Genomic DNA, 17,395 nt, shown 5'->3' on the forward strand with positions numbered 1-17,395 from the left:
ATCTTGACAGTGAAGCCATGTTCTGGATGCAGAAACTTATTTGTAGCTGGGTGTCTCCGAATGAGGGCTGTTAGGGGTTGCGGTCAAATAGTCATTGCTCCATTGTCGATTGCTCCTTAGTCGAGCCTTTGTGGAGGTTAAGAAGGGCATGTGTGATGGAGGTGAAGGAATAATCGAAGTGACCCGGGGATCCCAACACGCAGGCAGCTTTCTGACCCTTCTGTCCTCAGAAACACACAGAAAAACACTCTTTGGACACAGGTGCATTAGGCTCGATAAGCTCTTGTATGGGGATAATGACATGATTGGGTATTCAAATAGTTGGGTTGCTGCAGGAGTCATTATTTTTAATGAGAGGAAATGTACGTGGCCTAACCTAGAGTGCACCTACAGCCATCACTCACCCTGCCACAGACGTCATCAGTGGGCACGAGCGCACCCTTCTCGCTCACTTGCTCGCTCCTCAAAACTTAATGAAATAAATTTCAAACTCTTCAGAATGTGCTCTTGTAGACCAGCAGGTAGTAATGTTTCCTCTGAGAAAATCGGATTTGGCCTCCCCAGGGCTGTCTCATGTGTCTCTGAGACCCCCACGCGCTGATTTTGATCCGAAGCCCCCCTGCGATGAGCATCGGGGCGTATTCATTACAGAAGCGGACAAAGACCCAAATCCGGGCCACATGCATCCTCCATGTGGGAAGCCATCTCTGAGTGACAGGTCATTACTCAGCCCCCTCTGGAACAGCATGGGGTCCCTCAGCTAGGGGTAGATCTCCCCATCTCCTCTGAGTAAATGGAGCAGAGGGACTGTCATTATGCAGACAAATAAAAGATGTGAAATCTCTTTTGGCCAATGGGCTGTCTTCGTGCCATGATATTGTAATTATGCAAATCACCACCACTTTGCGACATGGAAGTGCGTAGGTTATTGTTGGGATAGATTAATGCCGACAACAATATGGCTTGACAATATGATTAAGCAATATGATATGGGTGAGAATGGGGTTGGTAAAGGATATCCTCACGGCTGTGGTGGTTCAGGCGCAGGTAGTCATAGACGTGAAGTTTCCTTTACCAACCCCACAAACACGAGTGTCATATTGTTTTTTTTACAACAATTTTACTACCGATTTAATGACTAATCATGGACACCAGATTGTGTTTTTCTTTATTTCCACTTTCATTCTCCGCCCCGAAAAATAGATCCAAACAAATCCAGAGTTTCGCCGTCAAGCGTTGCCAAGCAACGAGTACTCTGCACAATAATTTGTACACTTACCTGTCTTGACGTTTTATATTCATTTGTACATTATGTTCCTTTCTCCATTTGCTCCCTTTCCTCATTTGAAACTATGAAATGTAACGTTATAAAAACACTGCCTGGCATTCAGCTCCCTCGCTTAGAATGATTGGGATGTTGACGTCGTAATTTAACAGTCAAAGTATATCAAACGCTGAGTGATTAGTACCAGTGAAGAGTCGATGTGGGGATCTTACTGTTCTATAATAGAGATGGTTTTCATAAGCGAAATTATAACTTTGTATGATGTGGGAAGGGAGGGAATGGCATATCTTTGTCTGATATTTACAAGGTCACAAGGTCATGAACGTGGTTCCCACTCATAGTGAAAACACACACACTGAGAGATTTAACACCTCACTGTTCAGGCAGGCTGTTGGGACGGGAAGGAGATCACTAGTTGTTTGGCGCTGTCTACTCAGCTTGCATGGACTGGCCTGTTGCTGAACATGCCCCGCAGTGGGCTAATTTGGACCAGGCTAGGGCTAGTTCTCGGGCACATCTAGGTTAAAGTCTGTGTTAGTCTCAGGCTTTGTGCTGTAGCTCCTGTAAGGACTTTGTCAGGTGTCTGTCTGCAGCACTGTCTATTGAAACCAGTTGCTCTTTGTGTAGTGACCGTGGTACAGGAGGTAGAGAAGTCGTTAAGTAATCAGAAGGTTGCTAGGTCGATTCCCTGTCGAAGTGTCCTTGAGCAAGACACTGAACCCCTTATTGCCCCTAACGTGCAGTGTGCCATCAGAGTAGATGTAGCTTTGGATAAAAGCGTCTGCTAAATGTAAATGTAGTTTAACTACAGAACAACTCCAAAATCTTGGACTAAGCTCCTATACAGATATAACCAAACTAGATGGACCAGATGATTGTCACTGCTATGAGTGTAAATGTCCCCTCTTCACCCGACATGTTTCATCCCCCCCCCCCAGGAGCGGCTGCTGCTGTCCCTGCTGCCAGCTCATATCGCCAGGGTGATGAAAGCTGAGATCATCCAGAGGCTCCAGGGCCCAAAGTTCGGCCAGGTTGAGAACACCAACAACTTCCACAACCTGTACGTGCAGAGACACATCAATGTCAGGTGAGCCTCACGCTAGCCCCCATCCCTCTGTTCATCAGTGATGCCTTAACTGATATACTGAATGCATCCAGAATGTATTGTCAGAGGCCTACTCGTATCTCGTTATCTGAGCTAGTATTCTCTTTGCCAAGTGTTTTGTGGGTTTGATTGGGACACAGGGAATGGAGAAACATGAAGGTCTACAGATTTAACAACCTTTCCAAATATGTTTTCATGCTAGGTTTTATAAACCTAATGTCTAAGGGCTAAGGGCTAATGTCTAAGGACTCGTATAGACTTGCTGGATTGAATTTTAATACTCAGAAGTGTTTCAAGATTAAATAGTTTTTTTCTTTGCAAAGTGCTTTCGTTTTGCCACTGTGCAGAATTGATTTTTATGCAGCACCTGCAGCCATCTTTTATTGAAGTAGGATTTCCTTTATTTTCTGTTAGAGTTTTTCCATATACCGCCTGTTGCTTCAAGAAACCACCTAGGGGTTCACCAGATAATAAATGGAAATAATGTTCTGATATACCTTTGTCTTGCATGTCGTAACTGCATGAATGCCTTGACTGCATAAATGGTGTCAATTAAAAATGTATCACACAAAAAAAAAAAACACCTAGGGGAAAAAAGATAATAGATATCAGAGGGTTGTCTGTTTGACAGGGTGATACGAAGCCTGTGTATGAAGATTAAGAAGGCCGTGTGTGTGAGTGTGTTACCTGAGGTTGCCATTTTAGTCCGTTCTTCGTCTCAAGAATCCTGCCTCATTTTGACAGCTAGAACGACAGAGGTGCTGGAGGCTACTGAGATTCCTGAAAGAGCTTGGTGAAGAGAGGGCGTTGGGATCTTTAATGAAGGACGTGAAAGTGTACACAGTCTGTGGAATGGAGAGGCAGAAAGAGAGAGAGAAAGAAAGGAAGAGAGAGCGTGAGGGAGAGAGAAAGAGAGGAAGAGAGAGACTGGAAGAGAAACAGACAGACAGACAGACAGACAGACAGACAGACACAGACAGACAGACAGACAGACTGACGCTTCCTTATATGATCAGTTTAGTCCACATAATTCTACATATAAAACATTAATTAAAAGCATTTTCTATTATATTTCACCTTTCTCCCTGTTTCTTTTCTCTTTCTGCTCCAGCTCAAAATTCTATACAGCGCTAAAGCTAGCATATTACCTCCTCAGAGAACTGGAAACAGTTACAGTGGTGACTGACAAATATAATGAGGACTCATTAAAAATAATTATCTTTCATCTTTCTCACTAATGTATGGGGAAGATTAAAAAGGTCGGACTATTGGTCTCTGATATTAGGGTGTCTGTACTGACAGTTTTGGATTCTGTTTTTTATTGTGATTAATTTATAATGTAGTGTTTGCTACTCTGACATCACCTCTGTGTGTGTGTGTGTGTTTGTGTATGTATGTGTGTGAATGGGTGTGTGTGTGTGTGTGCTTGCATGTGTGTGTGCATGTGCACATGTTTACCCCCATCTGTATGATGTGTGCACTCGTGTGTTGGTGTGTGCCTCATTTCACAGCATCCTCTATGCTGACATTGTGGGCTTCACTCGTCTGGCCAGCGAGTGTTCACCAGGGGAGCTGGTGCACACACTGAACGAACTCTTTGGGAAATTTGACCAGATCGCTAAGGTATGCACCTCCCAATGGAGCTACTCACACAGGGCTCTAATCTGCTCAAAGGTTTCTGTGTGTGTGTGTGCATGCGTGCGTGAGTGCGTGTGTGCGTGCATACGTGCGTGCGTGCGTGCATGCGTGCGTGCGTGCATGAGTGCATGTGTGCGTACGTGAGTGTATGTGTGCGTGCGTGTGTTGAGATAAATGCATGGGCTGCTCATGGCTTCCAGGGCCCAGTATATAGATCTTGTTTCCTATCTTATTTAGCTTCACCAAGGAATTGGCTCTCTGATAAAACTTTTAAAGCACTTGTTGAATGTTGAAATCATCAAAGGCATCAAATGTGTAAGGAATCAAGTATGCAAGCACTTAAGGTTTGCTTTTAATAGACACAGATTCATTAAGCCATCGGAGAGTCTTCCTGAGGCACTTCCTTTTCAGGACCGTTGCTGTCAGCTATAACATCAACACACTTAAAACTTCAAAATACACACACATACATCATATTCATTGTGTGTTGTCAGTGTTTGAGGTGCTATAAAGTAGAGCTGGCATGTTCTGGTGTGTGATGTGTTTCAGGAGAATGACTGTATGAGGATTAAAATCCTGGGGGACTGTTACTACTGTGTGTCGGGGCTGCCGGAGTCACTGCCGGACCACGCCAAGAACTGCGTGAAGATGGGACTCGACATGTGTGAGGCCATTAAGTAAGTCCCTTGTGTTCATGAAGATAAAATATTAAAAATACATTAATTATTACCTTATTCACTTCTCTTAAAATTTCAAAATCCAGAATAAATGTTAATCAAATCAGATCAATGCTGGCAGAATAAAACTTTGGCTCAGAAAATAATCAGGTCTTCATGGTCCAAAGAACCCACATGGTGTTGCCTAGAGATTGTCTATTATAATTAACAATGTGCTCTGGGGGGCTTTGTCTGCAGTCCCATTGTTACATGGTGTAATTGAACACGTTTCCTCATTAGGAAAAAAAAACTTCACTTCTAGTTTGGTGTTACTACACAGATCCATAACGAAGTTTGGATTAGACACCAGGAACACTGGTAAACCGAGAGAAAGTAGAGGTTATCCAAGTCAGCTGAGTAGTTGAAGAAGCTGAATGAATAGGGGATTCATAGTCGTTTGTTTTGAATTGTAATGAATAGAAACCCAGGTGAGGGGGAAGAGGCATTGTTGGGTTTCCCATGGTAATATACAGAATGTCTGACAGCTAAGTCTGAAGAGCTTTGTGAAGAAACCGGCGAGGGATGAGGATGAAGGATCAGGCGTGGATCAGCGCTGCTTAGAAATCAGTGGTTTGGCGCCAAGCAGCACAGACAGATTGAAAGGGAATGTGTTTGTAAGTGATTTCTCTGTCAGAAAAGCCTGAAACAGCATATCTCACTTCACTCTCCTTCCTATGGGTACTCCATTCAAGCTCAATTCCTCGACCTAAGTCCTCAGTCACTACATTTATTTCATATGAATGTTGTAAGGATCTGTTTTAGGTTCTTGCTGCTGCTGTTGTTGAGAAATGGTCCTCTCTTCTCCAGCAGCCGCAGTGCATCATAAGAGATTAGCTCAGGTTGGCTCAGGTTTCTGCCGCAGCAGGCCGACCGCACAGACTGAGGGTCAGCCACTCATTACTGAGCAGCACTGATTGCTGCTGTCGTGGGGAGTCAGGCCTGGTCTGGTGCCAGTGCCTCCCTACAGGGGATGAGTGGGACAGACACATTTCTGCAGCACCGGGGGCCTGCTGCTCTGGAATACCAATGCAACTCTGAGTCAGCGCCCAGCAACATCAAGCTCTAGCTCCAGACTCCGGAACGCTGTTGGTGAGGAATACCAAAGCACCGCAGAATCAGTGTGTCCAGCAACATCCCCCATAGCCACTGCTGGACCTGGATCGGCTCCAGACGATGGCTTAGTTCTCCTGCTCTCTTAGATACTGGAAGGAGCTTCCACTCAGAAATACTGTATCAATATTACTGTAATACTGTGTCAAATTACTGATACTCTGGGAAATGTATCTGACAGCGCAGATTAGTAACGGAAACATGTTAAAATCTGCCGCCGGATCAGGGCCAGATTTCTGTCACTGTCTGCACTAATAGGCTGCTAGGTGTTGCTAGACACTGACTCTGAGTGCCAGTGGTATTCCATTAGCTTGTCTGTTCCATTAGACTGACACTGTTGGGGAAGACAGGGATACTACTTTGGAATGCTCGATTGGTTGCCACCGCTGACACAAATGAGTAGCAGTACCGAGACGTTCTCTGAAGTGTATTGTACATAATTAATGGTCATTTTTCACTGCCAGACATCCATTACAACTTGCTTTTGTCGGGTAAGTTGTCCTGCATAGTTTGCAGAAAAAGCTGCTCTCTGTATAATCAGCTGTTCGGCATCTAGCCTGTGATCGGGTGACAGGAGAATAAAAAACCCAAACGCAGAGGGCCTACATGGTAAAACTGGACTAGAATCAGAGGGACGTTGGTTTAGTGCCCTGCAAACAACTACTGCTGGGTTAGCTTCTCTTCAGCTGTTGAGTGGCTAGCCTGAATGCAGTGGAAAAGTAGGAGTTGTGGAGCATTCATTATTATAATGTGAACAATTCGATTGCACCACTGCAGTAGGATGTACTGTAGTAAATGTTCACCATGTTCGCCCAGTTTTACAACAGTATTCTTGCTTTCCTCCCTCATGTCCAGACCACTAGCTAAATGCCAATGGAACTAATGATCAAGTGGCGTGGGTTGAAATGGAGCTAACAACTGAAGTTGTTGAAGTATATATACAGTATGTTCAGTATGTCTTTTTTTTTTACATTAAATTCTGAATCCTTTCTCTGACAGGAAGGTACGGGATGCCACGGGGGTGGACATTAGCATGCGTGTAGGAGTCCACTCAGGAAACGTCCTCTGTGGAGTCATTGGCCTGCAGAAATGGCAGTACGACGTTTGGTCACATGACGTGACTCTAGCCAATCACATGGAGGCTGGAGGTGTACCTGGGTAAACAGATCTTTATGATGTCTTTGTCAGTTATCATATGCTGAATGCTGAATGGTGGCACACTTCGCACTCCAAGCATCACATTGACCCCATACATCTGCACCATCCCTCTGGAGAGAGAAACTCTGGCTGACCATTCCACCATGGATAGTACCACAATCCCCCTGTACTATCCTGATGTGACATGGTGGGATGGTAGTAGCGGGGTTTTCTAATCAAGGGAGAAGTTGTGAATAGCAGTGGCATCAAAATCTAAGGTTGTTAGGGCAACGTTTATGGAAACACCTAATAAAATTGCTACACATCAACCTTAGTCGCTTAGTCAAGTTAATCCACCCGCCTCTAACTTCAAGTAAGAATTTCTTTTTTGAATGGTCAAAATGCAGATTAAAAAGCTGGATGGAAACCCAGCTAACGACTTATCTGTGCAGGCGGGTCCACATAACCTCCGTCACGCTGGAGCACTTGAACGGCTCTTATAAGGTGGAGCCGGGAGACGGGCAGGAGAGAGAGCCCTACCTGAAGGAGCACGGCATCATCACCTATCTCGTCATCATCCCAAAGGTACAGAACTTTGTCTTTTGAGGAATCATGCTAGCATTATACAGAGCATTTTCACATTGTAATAAGTTAGTAATTAAGTTATAAACCATTAATTATCAGTGTGTAACAGCATCTCAACATACTGTGCTTACATACATTGTCTCTATATTACACTCTGTGTGATGGAATCAAATGTATTTATAGTGAAATGTGTCATTTGATGCCAGGTTCTGATATGGAGGAGTCACCTGCTAAATTAAGAATTGTAGCTAATTAATCTGGACATGCAGGTGTTCAACATGACTTGCTGAGCTAATCGATTTATGAGAACGATTTTTGCAGGAAGACATCAAAGTCTCAGTTTAAGCTATTTACCAAATCAACAAGCACATTTAAAATGAAAGACCAAATTAATTACTCTGAGTACAGCTTTACAAATAAGTGTCAAAATAAATACATATTATCAAAAACGTCTCTGATTCCTGCTGCACAGAAATAAGATGAAAGATATTGGTATTCCTTCATTAGATAAAGGTAGAGCAGCAGTGACATAGTCATTACCTTTATATATTTAATCTATGATTGAAATAATCAGCATTGAATGAAATATACCAATGAGAGGCCAGGTAAAGGACAGCTTTCTCTACTGGCTCCTCCCATTTGCAGGCAGAGAGGCGGAGTCCACAGCACCACTATAGGCCCCGCCCCACTCTGGAAGGGGCGAAGATGAGGGCATCAGTCCGGATGACCCGCTACCTGGAGTCCTGGGGTGCTGCCAAGCCCTTTGCCAACCTCCATCACCGAGACAGCATGACCAACGAGAACGGCAAGATCAACACTGCCGTGAGTGTTGTCACGATCTTCTCACTAAGGCTTGTGTTACTGTTTATTAGACAAAGATAGCCAATTAAACCAGACCAATGCTATTTGTTTATAAACTGTGTTATTAATAAAGTATATTTGAATGATATTTACTGCACATTGATCAGCTTTGCGTTAATCACTGGCTTAACTCGATTTTGTTATTAACTATGAAATTAAATACCGTGTTACTAAGCACTTGTTTAAACATACAATTCTGGTAAATGATGTGGTGTCTAATTAGTGAAGCTTGTTGCAATATTATATATCACTGTTCATGTTGTTTGTTTTGACCAGTGGCAGACCTTGGTTTTCTACGGTTAGGCTTACAGTATAATGACCATTTATGTTTTCGTATGACTAAACACCATTTTCCACCATGTCTTCCGTAATTGTAGGCTTTAACCACCGTTAGGGTTGTCTGGCACAATAAAAACAAACTACAGGGAGAGTGAAGCGGGCACCACAATCCTGTATGTTATTATGTTGGTGAAATATACAGTGCATAGCCTATATTGATTTAATGGTATAGTAGTCTAAAAAGTAGATAGTAGATTATTAGTATCCATTTAAATTCATTTCACGTATTTTGATGCCCCTTGGTGCCTTATGCTCAGCGTGTGCCCTTTATGTACACAGTTTCATCCCTCCATGGCAAAATATTCAGTTAACCCTGGAGCAAGTCTGCCGCTGAGATGGCACCCACCCGCTCCAGTGTCATCTGTCCTGGAGCTGCTTTCTAAAGTGCTTTTTCATTAGAGCATGTGTGCCATGCCCTCCGATGATGCTTCTGAAGACAACACTGTTGTCGTTCACTCTTTGGTTTCATCCTGTCTAATGAGGCGAGTCTGTCTTTTCACCTTTTTGTCTCTCCTTCATCCAGGATGTTCCGATGGGACAGTACCATTTCCGCAGGAGAACAGAGAGGTACTGATGCTCAGAAGTTCTCCCTCCCTGTCTGTGTGTCAGGATATCTTTGTGCTGCACATGGTAGTCGTCACTGCTGCACTCTTGAGAGAAACTTCTCTTTAGAGTATAGTCTGATGTTTTTTGTGTGTGCATATTTATATGGCAGTGTTCATGACGTACAAAGCAAACATGCATCCATGAACAGCTTTTGCCTGAGAACATTTTCTCGCCCATGTGCAGGAAAACATTTAAATGCATAAATAGGGAACACGAGGCACCTTAATTAGATTTGCTCAGGCTTCTGAGCGCTCTGTCTTTTAATGAAGTAGCCATGGTGTTTAACTATTAATAGTCCGGAAGTTTGGACATGGTGCTGTGGAACAAATATCTGGCAAGCAAAATGGAGTTAAAAATGCACCATATGCAGAGAGATGATTAGGTTTTTATCTGTTTTTTTTATCAGAACAAAGTCACAGAAGAGGCGCTTCGAAGAGGAATTTAATGAGAGGATGATTCGCACGTTCGATGGAATCAATGCACAGAAGTGAGTTATATTCTCTCCCTTTAATTGTTTAGATAGATTAATGAAGATAATCAATTATTTAGTCAGTCAAATCAACCAATTATCCAACCAACCAATCAATCAATACTCTCCTAATCACACTTTTGTCTCTATTTTTCAGGCAGTGGCTCAAATCTGAGGACATTCAGCGAATATCTTTATTTTTCCACAACAAAACACTGGAGAAAGAGGTATGCCATCTTGGCAATCATGAATCCCAGTGAAAAGGCTCAGTAACATTTGTGCAAAGAGTCACTCCAGAACTGTGTTTTTCCAGTCTCTATAGAATAGACTACCATATAGGGCTATACATTAAATACGTCCAATGCTATAGTTGGTAGTTTTGAGAGAGCCATCGAGGCTTTTTGTGACCAAAGGTTTAGCTTTTATGGAGGTACTGGCTAACAGGGAAACCAAATCCTTGTCCACACACACACACACACACACAGATACACCCTCACACACACACGGTGTGCATGACTGACATATAAGCAATCTTTAGAATAATACAAAATGCAGTTATTGATGTTCTATCTGGAGGATGTGTTTGATGGTCACACTGGCCTGAAATATGAATTGTGAATATGTGCTGGTTGGCCCTTGGAACTAAGCTTATATACATTAGTTGTGTGTGTGTCCCTCCCAGTACAGAGCAACCACTCTGCCAGCTTTCAAGTACTACGTGACCTGCGCCTACCTGATATTCTTCTGCATTTTCATAGTCCAGATACTGGTCTTGCCTAAGTAAGTATGCTTTGTGATGATCTTACATCTATAAGAGCTGGTATATGTAGGTGCAAACAATACTAATACATGGGACCTATGGCCAGCAAACAAACATACTGGGGGAAGTGTTTATCTTACCTGTACAACTAGTAACTGATAGACCAGAGATAGATACAGATATGTCAAGTACAAAGACATGTCTATTCAGTAATAGAAGTAAAACATCATTGTGTTTAATGTTGATGTCATTTAGACACAAAGAGTCTTTCTCTTTCTTTGTCTTGTGTGTTTGGAGTAAAGAACAGTCATTTTATCAGTCAGATCTTAACTCTCTCTGTGTGTGTGTGTGTGTGTGTGTGTGTGTGTGTGTGTGTGTGTGTGTGTGTGTGTGTGTGTGTGTGTGTACTTGGCAGGACGGCTCCTCTCGGGGTGTCGTTTGGCTTGGCCTTCCTGCTTCTCTCCGTCATCCTGCTCATCTGCTTCACGGGTCATTTCATGGTAAGACACACCGACTGCATTTCACTCATGACACTCATTAGGCTACTCACACAGTCATTAGGCAGGCTGGCTCTCTGCAGAGTGACAGAGTGTAGGCTACATGTAACTGATACGTCCCTGAGCTCATACCACATGAGGAAAATGCCTGGCCTGGCTTAAAAATGCTATATGTTGTATGTGTTTTCTATCATCATAAGAGCTGATCATGTATACCTCTAAATGTGTGTGTGTGTACTGTGTTTGTTGTGTTTAAATGTGTGTGTGTTTTGTGTGTGTATAAATATATGTGTGTGTTGTGTGTGAGAGAAACAGAGGTCAGACCAAGGTTTATAGTCCAATTTGTGAGTGCTTGAAGTGCTTTAATGTCTCAGTGACAGTGGTGTGCTATCATGTCAGCTGTGAGCCACTCATGGGCTTTTAGGGGAGGTCTGTGTGTAGTAACCCTTGCAGTGTTTACACTGGAGGCAGATCTGATGGATGCCTGTCTCTCTCTCTCTCTCTCTCTCTCTCTCTCTCTCTCTTTTGCTCTGGTCTGTCCCTCCTTCCCTCTCGCTCTCTCTCTCTGTCTCTCATTTTATCCCTCTCGGTCTCTCCCCCTCTAGCTCTTTATCTTTTATTCCCTCTCTCTTTTCTCTCCCTCTCTTTCCCTCTTTGACTCTCCTCCTCAGAAACTCTTTCATTCTCTCTCCCTTTCCATTACCATCTATTTCCTTGTCTCTCCTTATTTGTCTTTCACTCTGCACTCTGTCTCACTCAGCCTTTCCCTCCTTCTCTCTCTCCCCCCATCTCTCTCCCTCCATCTCCCTCTCTTGGAAGACGGAAGTGCGTGTGGGTTTGAATGTGAGAGCATCTGGAAGCCGTCTCTGGCTTACACAAGTTCTCTGTATTTTCTTGTTCTATTATATGTTTCAACATCTTTGTTGGATGAAGTTATAGTTTAGGTGAATTTAGAAGAGTCTGCCAACAGCGTTGTTGGGCTGGTTGGCATGGTGTCTCCATCTTCGAGAGATTAAGCAGGTGTCATGATAGTGATAGTGGCGTCCAAAGCTAGTGTGGAGTAATGTAGTTAACTCAATGAAGCCCAGCCCAATAGAGCTCAGCTCAATGTAGCATAACGGTAGGAAAGGTTGTTGGACATGAAAATGTGTTGTATGCATGTAGAATGAAAAATGTGATTGTTTTTCTCTTTTTAAGTACTGAAGACAAGGCTAATGTAGTGGCTCAAAATGGCATTGAAGTTGATGATTTGTTTGTTCCGGTTCTTTCTCTAAGTAGCCTCTAATGTTCCAGTGTTTATAAAGGATGAGTTGCAAGTTAGGGAGTTGCAAGTTAGGGATGAGTTGCAAGTTGAGGTCAGCTGATCTCTCCGATGAAGAAAACATCTGCTGAGTCATCTTGTGTCTTTGATGGATATGATTAAGTTGTTTTAGTTTTGGATGTGGTAGAGAGGGACATCCTGTGCGTACCTGTCCCGATAAAAAAGAAAAAGAGAGGGATCCAAATGATACGCCTGTTGATGTCTCTCCAGGCGGGGGGACTAGTGAGGGGAGGGGGCCATCTGTACCGGTGTCAGTGGTGGCTGGGGGAAATGCAGAGACAACTGAAGATAGCCAAACGGATGAGATTATCTGAAATGGAGACAGAAGAACAGTTTTTATTTACCGAGACTAAGAGAAAGAAATGTAGTCACAGAGTTAAGAAAACAATCAAAAACAGATGACCAGGAGAGTGTGGGTGTTTCCACAGACTCAAATATGTCACAAAAAGATTAACCTTAATCATGTTGTACGCTGTTCTACATATTAGCAGTTTTCTCTCCAAATTCATGTTTGGGTAGGAGATTCTTTTCTGAACAGGCAGCAGTTGATTCAGGATGAAACATATTTGAACACTGTTGAGAAGGGATTTACAGAGTCTAGATCAGAGGAAAAAATACTTGATTATGATGGTGACATGCAGTAGGTTTATTTTGACTGCTTTTTTCATTGTGTTTTTCTAGTCGCATTCATTTTCTGCAAATGGCAAAGTAAAAGTCGCTACTTTGAATTTGAACGGAGCCCAAGAGATGGAGGGAAAAGGGGAGCATTCTTTGAATGAAGTAAACAAAGAAATGTAGATGATTTTCATGTTCAAGAGACACACAGTGACATAAAGACTGGGTGAGGGGCTGGTATGGGCTCGCTATTCTTAGGCACAATACTTCACTAAGTGGAGGAGTTAGCCTTCTTTTTTCAAAGTCACTCATGAAGAAATAGTGAAAGGAAGGCCGTCTTTGAAAGTGCGAGTGAAGACTGTCTTTGAAAGTGAGAGTGAAGACTCTTTGAAGGTGAAAGAGAAAGAAATTAGACCTTTGTACTTCTAGTACTACTTTAGATGAACTAGGTGGAGTTCTTAGAACAGGTAGAAGCATTTTTTAGAAGCACACTTTAATGTTAATGATTTTAATTGTACTGCAGATGTTTTAGATCGGAATCATATAGAATCTAATGCTGCATCTCGCTAACGTCTTGTTTAAATGATTGAGGCTTTTGAGTTGACACATGGAGATCTTTTCATACAAGTCAGATACAATACAGCTGGACTCACTGTCATGATAATATTTTATCTATAGCAAGATGTTTTGGATCTCCTGTTAAAAGCATTATTTGAATGCCTTTTGGTCTTCTTTGATTAGTCCTGTAGGGTCTTCACATTTTTGAATGGTCTGTTGCAATCAGTAAATGCGCTGATAAGCTAAAAAGTGCAAATTGTCATTTTAATAAGGTGTTGGACATTGTGAAAAGGTGAAGAGCCTCCCCCTTCTTACTGTGGTCCACAAGGGGAGAAAGGCTGGACTCCCCCGCCATAATGGCTGGGTTTTTGTTCCCCTGCACCTGTGGACGGGTCCAATTAGGACTGATTGGGCCAAATTAGCCCCTGGACTACCTTGTTAAAAGGAGCAACCTAACAGACTGGACAGGTTGCAGAGAAGCTGAGACAAGGTACTAGACAAACCTGTGTGACACAGTTGGACCTTGTCTGTTTTAAAGCTTTAGTTTTGTTCAGTGTATGTTTCTTTGGTTTTGGTTTTCAAGTCCCTTGTTGTTTGTATATGGTGATGGGGTTTGAGTCCCTATGTTTGTAAATAAATATAGCTATTTTTATATGTAAGCCACTGTCTCCTGTGCTGTGTGTTCCTGCCTGCCTGCAACCACGATCCAGAGCCTACATCCCACATGGGCTCGGACCATTTCTCACAGACATTTTAGAGAGGAATTTATGTTTCTCTGGGATAATTCTAGGTTAGGAATGTCCATTTTCCCTTCACTGCAACAGTGGTGGGATGTTGCCAAAATTCAAATGAAATAATTGTACTTTATAGATAATCTTTATTTTATATTGCATATGAGTAATACACTCAATGTCAGTAGAGACTTGGTCACATCTCTGAAATCTGAAGAGAATGAAACCGTGGAGCTGCAAAATGAGGTTGATACTACAGGGAACCTAGACCAGTTAAAGATACTGAAGGGTGTAAAGAGGGACTTCAACTGCTGAGGGGAAATCACAGGCTGTTTTGGGCCACGCACATTTTCAAAATGGATGTTCCATCTATATTTTTCTTTAATCTGGAACAAAAACATGGACAAAAAAAAGTTAATTCTTGTACGAAATCACGGGTGCCGTTATCTAAGCCATCTGATATTAGAAAGCAGGCAAAAACGTTTCTCAGAGCTTTTTAAAAGGGAGATAGTGGTTTCTTTCACAATCTGCCAAAGCTCACAAGGGACTCAGCCACAATGCTTGATGGAACATTATCACTGAAAGAGCTCTATGCTGCCCTTATGTGCATGGAGAACATTATCACTGAAAGAGCTCTATGCTGCCCTTATGTGCATGGAGAACATTATCACTGAAAGAGCTCTATGTTCCCCTTATGTGCATGGAGAACATTATCACTGAAAGAGCTCTATGTTCCCCTTCTGTGCATGGAGAACATTATCACTGAAAGAGCTCTATGCTGCCCTTATGTGCATGGAGAACATTATCACTGAAAGAGCTCTATGTTCCCCTTATGTGCATGGAGAACATTATCACTGAAAGAGCTCTATGTTCCCCTTCTGTGCATGGAGAACATTATCACTGAAAGAGCTCTATGTTCCCCTTATGTGCATGGAGAACATTATCACTGAAAGAGCTCTATGCTGCCCTTATGTGCATGGAGAACATTATCACTGAAAGAGCTCTATGTTCCCCTTATGTGCATGGAGAACATTATCACTGAAAGAGCTCTATGCTGCCCTTATGTGCATGGAGAACATTATCACTGATAGAGCTCTATGTTCCCTTTCTGTGCATGGAGAACATTATCACTGATAGAGCTCTATGTTCCCCTTATGTGCATGGAGAACATTATCACTGATAGAGCTCTATGTTCCCTTTCTGTGCATGGAGAACATTATCACTGATAGAGCTCTATGTTCCCTTTCTGTGCATGGAGAACATTATCACTGATAGAGCTCTATGTTCCCCTTATGTGCATGGAGAACATTATCACTGATAGAGCTCTATGTTCCCTTTCTGTGCATGGAGAACATTATCACTGATAGAGCTCTATGTTCCCTTTCTGTGCATGGAGAACATTATCACTGATAGAGCTCTATGTTCCCTTTCTGTGCATGGAGAACATTATCACTGATAGAGCTCTATGTTCCCCTTATGTGCATGGAGAACATTATCACTGAAAGAGCTCTATGTTCCCCTTATGTGCATGGAGAACATTATCACTGAAAGAGCTCTATGTTCCCCTTATGTGCATGGAGAACATTATCACTGAAAGAGCTCTATGTTCCCCTTCTGTGCATGGAGAACATTATCACTGAAAGAGCTCTATGTTCCCCTTATGTGCATGGAGAACATTATCACTGAAAGAGCTCTATGTTCCCCTTATGTGCATGGAGAACATTATCACTGAAAGAGCTCTGCAGAGCCCCTGGCTGTGGGCCTGCTATAGATGGCTTACCATGGCTTATATTTTTGGTCAGCTTTAGGGAAGACCTGCAACAGGAGCTGAATGAGGAAAGCTACCTCTGAGTTGTTTAATGGAGGGCAATGTTGACCCTCAAGGTCCCTCCCAGTCTTATATAATGACATCTAGAGTATACTTAAAATGTATGGTGGCTTAACTTCTCTTTTCAAAGCACTGAGTGTGTAAGACAAAGTCTGTCTGTCTACAATTCTCTACTTCATAGCAATAGAACCTTTGCTTCATAAACTTAAAAAACTCAGATGAGTTTTCCTTGTCCAATAGTCCGAGAGTCTTCTGTCTGTTTGCGTATGCTGATAATTTAAATATCAGAATGGTGATGACATTTTAAATGATTTTGTAATAGATTTTGGGTTGATATCTTCTGCAAAAGTAAACTGGAATAAAAGTGAAGCAATTGTAGAAGGTAATTGGTTGGACGGAGCAGCAAAACTTCCAGATGGGTTGAATTGGAAAAAAGGGGGATTTAAATATTTAGGAGATGACAAGACAGTACAAAAGAATTGGGATAGAGCACTTGAAAAAATAAAAGGGCAGCTTAAAAATTGAATGTCAAAATATAGGGGCTGCTGTCTAATCCTAAATTATTTAGTAACCCCTTTTTTTTGTGGTGCAGATTGGAATGTTTCTATCCACTGATATTTGAGCAAAGGTTCAGTCAGTTTCAGTAGATTTTGTTGGGACAGGATACATTGAGTTCCTCAGAATGTTTAATGTTTGCCTAAAGACGTCTGGGTTTAGATCAATCTTTCTCAAAGTGGCAATTTTAGCGTCACAGACACGTGTGATGTTGAGGGAATATGCAGATGCTATTTTGACTCCTGACAGGGATGATTCTTTGAAACAGTTTTTGGCTCAGTCAGAACAAATGGAATTAAGTGTGGCTAGTGGCAAATGTTTTTTTATAAGAATTGTGTGAAAGAGACTAAAAAAAGACTAAACAGAAGGTTTGATACGCCTTGGCGTTCTGCTCTTGGCTCAGCTAATACAGTTAAACTACAGAGGTCTTTATATAAGCCACCATTAGCTAAGAAAAGCAGTGGGTTGGCAGTGGAGAATATTACATGGTATTTTGGCTGTTAACTCTTTTATAATGTAAATCACGGAAGCTCTTTTGTTTTCAATGCTTTTTAAAAGCAGATCGACTCCTTTGTGTAATCTGTTAACAAAGTTATCTGTGTCTTTGGGGACGTTTTTTTGAAAATCATATTTTTAATTTAGGGCCAAAATATAATGTTTAAAAAAACCTTCCAAGTGC

General features: G+C 42.2%; 1 protein-coding gene across 1 annotated transcript in view; it reads left to right on the plus strand.

Annotated features, from left to right (window-relative positions):
* The window catches only part of adcy2a (adenylate cyclase 2a), a gene marked incomplete at its 3' end in the record, with an annotated part of 84,525 nt that overhangs the window by 52,230 nt on the left and 14,900 nt on the right, over nt 1–17,395 (plus strand). Inside the window, exons 5-15 of the mRNA XM_080857429.1 lie at nt 2,224–2,372; nt 3,902–4,013; nt 4,578–4,705; nt 6,854–7,012; nt 7,444–7,576; nt 8,222–8,398; nt 9,300–9,343; nt 9,789–9,869; nt 10,009–10,078; nt 10,534–10,631; nt 11,027–11,111. Coding sequence (XP_080713555.1) covers nt 2,224–2,372; nt 3,902–4,013; nt 4,578–4,705; nt 6,854–7,012; nt 7,444–7,576; nt 8,222–8,398; nt 9,300–9,343; nt 9,789–9,869; nt 10,009–10,078; nt 10,534–10,631; nt 11,027–11,111 — 1,236 coding nt within the window. The remainder of the gene's footprint in view (nt 1–2,223; nt 2,373–3,901; nt 4,014–4,577; nt 4,706–6,853; nt 7,013–7,443; nt 7,577–8,221; nt 8,399–9,299; nt 9,344–9,788; nt 9,870–10,008; nt 10,079–10,533; nt 10,632–11,026; nt 11,112–17,395) is intronic.

The sequence above is a fragment of the Sprattus sprattus genome (genome assembly GCF_963457725.1).
Source record: "Sprattus sprattus genome assembly, chromosome: 19".
NCBI classification, from domain to species: domain Eukaryota; kingdom Metazoa; phylum Chordata; class Actinopteri; order Clupeiformes; family Clupeidae; genus Sprattus; species Sprattus sprattus.